Source organism: Limulus polyphemus, unplaced genomic scaffold (genome assembly GCF_000517525.1).
Source record: "Limulus polyphemus unplaced genomic scaffold, Limulus_polyphemus-2.1.2 Scaffold2030, whole genome shotgun sequence".
Lineage (NCBI taxonomy): Eukaryota > Metazoa > Arthropoda > Merostomata > Xiphosura > Limulidae > Limulus > Limulus polyphemus.
This window is the reverse complement of record NW_013667640.1, coordinates 184,494-190,204: the sequence shown is the minus strand read 5'-3', so window position 1 is coordinate 190,204 and position 5,711 is coordinate 184,494. Positions and strand designations below refer to the sequence as shown.

The 5,711-nt window shown below is 30.2% G+C and overlaps 1 protein-coding gene across 1 annotated transcript in view; it reads left to right on the top strand.

Annotated features, from left to right (window-relative positions):
- The window catches only part of LOC106465722 (guanylate cyclase 32E-like), a 51,358-nt gene that overhangs the window by 14,937 nt on the left and 30,710 nt on the right, over positions 1 to 5,711 (top strand). The window contains exons 3-4 of the mRNA XM_022393637.1: positions 4,379 to 4,539; positions 5,356 to 5,449. Of these exons, the coding sequence (XP_022249345.1) occupies positions 4,379 to 4,539; positions 5,356 to 5,449 (255 nt within the window). The remainder of the gene's footprint in view (positions 1 to 4,378; positions 4,540 to 5,355; positions 5,450 to 5,711) is intronic.

The window sequence follows — 5,711 nt, the reverse complement described above, 5'->3', positions numbered from 1 at the left end:
ATATCAGACCAAACCAAGCCTTTGCAGTTGTGAGGTATCGAAAATCGAACTGGTGTATTTAAGTGTTTTACACTCACAAAAAAGAAACCTATCATTCTATAGGTATTTGAAGAACTTGTAGCATTCCCCCACAATTTAGATTGTTTTATGTTTTAATCCCCTGATTATTTTTTTCTGTTCATTTCACTTTGATGTTGAAAGAAAAGACATAGACAGGGATAGCGTTAATTCAATCGCAAACCATAGTGAAAAGTACTGCACTAAGTCAAACAGCATGACTGCATTCAGACCTAGATAAATAATGAGTTAAGTTTAGATACATATAACGTATCCTTAAATTCTTTAGTCAAGAAAAGTTAACTGGTCTTGCAACAGGTGGTTGTTAAGAATATCTAAAAACTTTTGGCCAATTTGGTTTGAAATACAAATTTTTCTTAGTTAATCACATAAATATTTATTCCAGAAAATATTAACTCACTTATTTTACCTTAAGTCAAAAGTTTAACATGAAGGTAGCTGTGATTTTTAACGGTTAAAGAATAATAAAAGTCAAGGTGTTTTCCGAGAAGAGGCAATCCCGCATCTTAAATAACATTATTTATGGAAATTATTTTCCGTTTTAAATGAAAACGAAGTGCCAAAAGAATTACGGGAATTTGTCAGTTGTTATTTAATTAAGAGTTAAGTGTCCTAAATATGTCTTGGTAATAAATTAAAAGGTATTAACTCCGAACAAAATCGTGGTATAGTACTCGTTCAAAAAAAAACAACAAGTATGAGACTAGTTCTTTAAACAGAAATTAAACAGAAACCCTTGTTTACTTTTTTGGAGGTGCCTAAACGTGAAACGTGAGATTACTGTCAAGGTCTTAGTAATCGTATTGTTTCGTACAATTAAAACAACCTTTTAAGTTTCCTAGCAATACTCGGTATCCCTAACAACTCTCTGACGTCACTAGTATCCATGCCAACAAGTACTGGAGATTAAAACTAGTGTTACTGTTAAAATGTTCCGAATAAGTTTTTAAGGCATATAAGAAGGTTTCTTGTAGCATTATTGTAGATAATGTACTTGCAGATCGAGCTATCTTGGTTGATTTAACAAATACTGGTTTTATGATGCTTTTATTCTTTTGAAGTATTAGCTTGTAGTATTACTATTATTATACTAGTAGAGATTCGCCAAATATTTGCGGTCAAATTAGTGTCTTTATTGCAACAGTACTTATTTAAATACAAAATAATTCTAATCGTAGACACCGAAATCTATAAATCCAATTGTTATAGGCCTAACATTAGTTAAGCCTAAATTAAGTGCAGCCTGTATTCGGTAAAGAGATGAATTATCCCCGTAACTTGGATACGTTTTTTTGCTTTAGTTTAGTTAGGGTTAAACTTTACCGTAATTAATACTATCAATAAATCAACTTATAATGTTAGTCTATGACCTAACGTTAGACCTTTCTAAACACTTTCATAAGCTTTAAATATGTTGATGCTGTTGTAGTACAGTTGTACAAAATGTTTACTAAATTATATTTACACTCGCCTTTTGTTTACGTCCGATGAAATGAAGTGCGCGTATATGCGGATTTAGATAGTGAGGGTTTTAAATTCATCAGAGATCTTGTTTTTTGTGGATCAACAAGACACATATTGACATGATGTATTACCCTCATGTAATTGATAAGATGAATGCGCATAGGAACATGTAAACACACACATATAGCCACATAGAGCAGGTGCAATGTTTTTGTCTTTGTTTTTTCAATGTACGTTTGCTGATTTAGTGTTTCATGGACCACAGAACATGATCACGTTATCTGTTTTTCTTATTGAAGCTGAAATACGCCATTCGTGTTCTTATTCTAAACAACATATTTCGTGAATAATAAAAGATCCGTAACCTTTAATTATAAATAAGCTCGCTTATTGTAATATTTAACCTCAAATGACTCGATGGTAATGCTGTATACTTATAACGCTAAAAACCGACCTTCGATACCCGTTGTTGGTACATTGTATAACTTTGTCTTTACAACATAAATAAATTGTAGTTTTTTTATTTAATAAATACGCTAACCGCTAAGCTACGTTTGAAAGATAACGAACAGCCGTGCATATATGCTTAGCTATGGGCATGTTTTAAATATTACTTGTATTTAGTCCTGGGATAGTAATTTACTTCACCTAATAATAGCTTCTTAGGTAGTTTTAAGTATATTTAATTAAAACTGATAATGGCTTTTTAGGTAGTTTAAATATATTTACTTCATCTAATAATAGCTTTTTAGGTAGTTTTAATTATATTTAATTAAAACTGATAATAGCTTTTTATGTAGTTTTAATTATATTTTCATCACCTAATAATAGCTTTTTAGGTAGTTTTAAGTATATTTAATTCAACTGATAATAGCTTTTTTAGGTAGTTTTAAATATATTTACTTCATCTAGTAATAGCTTTTTAGGTATTTTTAATTATATTTAATTCAACTGATAATAGCTTTTTTAGGTAGTTTTAAATATATTTACTTCATCTAATAATAGCTTTTTAGGTAGTTTTAATTATATTTAATTAAAACTGATAATAGCTTGTTATGTATTTCTAATTGTATTTACTTTATCTAAAATATTTTGTCACGTATTTTTAATTATATTCAGAATTGTTTAGGAACCTTGAAAAAATTGTTTCAATATACAAATATCTACCACCAGATGTCGCAAGTAGAAGTCGTTGGATAAAATAGTTTATACATCGCTAGCATGGCTCTCACACTTCAATCTTCTTTGTTTGTCGCCTAATCAGAATGATAGATAGTCCAACAGAAATGCATTGCGTCATGGTCTAGTAGTTCGCTTGCCGGATTGTGAATTCGAGAGTCCATGGTACGTGTCCCGTTGCCACAAAATTGCGCTCTGTACTTTGGGACTTTGGGAGTGTTACAAAAGTAAACTATTCAATTAGAGTAGCCCCTGAGTTGGCGGTATGTGATGTTAACTATATGCCTTCCTTCTAGACTATCACCTCAAAATTATGGAGCTCTAGCGAAGATAGCTCTCGCACAGCTTTGAGTGAATATCCGAAACAAACAAATGTATTGGACTTTTCTGGTATTTTTCGTACATCATTAATTCTTCTTCTATTATTTCTATTAACTTTCATGATTAGGTAGTTTAATCTATAGAAATAAAGTTGTAATGCATTACTCCTGTCAATACATTTTAAAATGTCTTGAAAATGTGTATATTTCCTAAAACTTTTTACACGCATTTATTGACCTTACCTTAGGTATTTTATGCCTTTGTACATATATATATATATATATATTATTCAATTACACTCTAACTTATTTCTTATCAACTCTAGCTTTTTCTAACAATTTCGTGCCTTTTTTTCCACTGCGTTAACCCTAATACAAAGTCATAAATAATTCTGTTTAAACTTCCGTCAACGCTTGATTTATAGAAATATATCCAAGTACAAAAGCTCACATATTAACAGAGTCACACCTTATGATTCTTTAATATAATTTTAACAAGACACTTAAGGTACAGATTTATCGGTTTGTTGTTACTAATTAACAGTATATTTGTTCTCCGAATGACGAAAAGAAAAAAGTTATCCAAATTCATTTCCACTACTATGCCGTTATTTCCATTATTTCACCATCATTTATCATTGTGCTATTATTTCCACTACTATGCCATTATTTCCATTATTTCACCATTATTTATTATTGTGCCATTGTTTCCACTACTATGCCGTTATCTCCATTATTTCACCATTATTTATCATTGTGCTATTATTTCCACTACTATGCCATTATTTCCATTATTTCACCATTATTTATTATTGTGCCATTATTTACACTACTATGCCGTTATCTCCATTATTTCACCATTATTCATCATTGTATCATTATTTCCACTACTATGCCGTTATTTCCATTATTTCACCATTATTTATTATTGTGTCATTATTTCCACTACTATGCCGTTATTTCCATTATTTCACCATTATTTATTATTGTGCCATTATTTCCACCACTATGCCGTTATGTCCATTACTATGCCATTATTTTCATTACTGTACCATTATTTCCAATATTTCTATTACTGTGACATTATTTCCATTATTTCACCATTATTTCCATTACTATGCCGTTATTTCCATTATTTTACCATCATTTCCATTACTGTGCCATTATTTCCATTATTTCTGTTATTGTACTATTGTTTCCATCACTGTGCCATTATTTCCATTAATGTGCCGGTATTTCCACTACTGTGACGTTATTTCTATTATTGAGCCATTATTGTGACATTGTTAATGTTATTGTACATTGTTGACGTTAAAAACGAACCTTATATTCGATAGGCATTGTGGGATGCAACCAAACTATAGATGAGAACGGAGATGCTGAAGGATATTATAGTCTACTAGCTTTAATGGATAACGCCAATAAAACATCTCTTGACGAAGCTAAAAGTATGCAACCCGTGGGCCATTTTGTACCTGAAGAAACATTTTCACTTCCGGTAAAGTTTATTTTTTTATAAAACATTTTTTTTAAACATTCCAGTTTTGAAAGTATTAATAAACAGATGATGTAACTTTTCAAATAACTTACAAGACAAATTAGCAAAAACCAATTATAAGGTTAACGACAAGCATTAAAAGTGAATATAAATATATATTTTTTTAATTAACCATACGCGTCAGAAGGAAGTTTTGATTTCATGTTAAATATATATACATCCCCTAAACAACAGATCTTACATTTGAAATAAAATGGATTGTATAATATTTATATTTTAATTTCTAATATGATATACAACAATTTACTGTTTTTCGCTAAGTGGTTACAATTAGTGAAATAATGCTCATAGTTTACTTATTATTCAATTTCTAAAATGAGTGGATTATTTTAGCAATGATTAAACGCTTTATATTGCTGCTCTCAGAGTTGTTTTGTAACGTTTATGAACCTTTGGGACCAGTTTTTTAAGCCTAGAATAGTTGAGGGAAACAAACAATCACTGGCACGTTTTCGTCTCAAAAATCTTTACTAAAAGAGACGTATAAATATTTTTGTTTTTTTGTAAATGAAAATGTAATTTCATGTATTTAGGCTTAGAGGTTAACGTTGACATTGAATGACTTAGATGAAAACAAAGTTGTCCTTATTTCTTGTTCATTAAAAATGTTCCTCCATAAAGAAATTGAACTCCCATGTTTTCACTGCCGACTTTTTATTTTTATTTTTCTGAGAATCAGTAGTCTGTGTAATAAGTTATGGTTTAGGTACTGGTTCTATCATTACTTCATTATTTCTGTTTTGTATGTTTTCCAAGAAACTGATGTTGAAAAAGAATATTCAGTTGTTCAATGGAAAGCCTCCTCGTAGCGAGCCAGAATGTGGCTTCCACGGAGAATACTGCAAACCAGGTAAATAAAGAGTGCGTTCTTTTGGAAAGAGCCAAAATGAAGCTTGTTATTAGCATTGTAAAAACGTAAGATATATTTTAACAGGATGTCTTTGGAAAGAGCCAAAATGAAGCTTGTTATTAGTATTGTAAAAACGTAAGATATATTTTAACATGATGTCTTTGGAAAGAGCCAAAATGAAGCTTGTTATTAGTATTGTAAAAACGTAAGATATATTTTAACATGATGTCTTTGGAAAGAGACAAAATGAAGCTTGTTAATA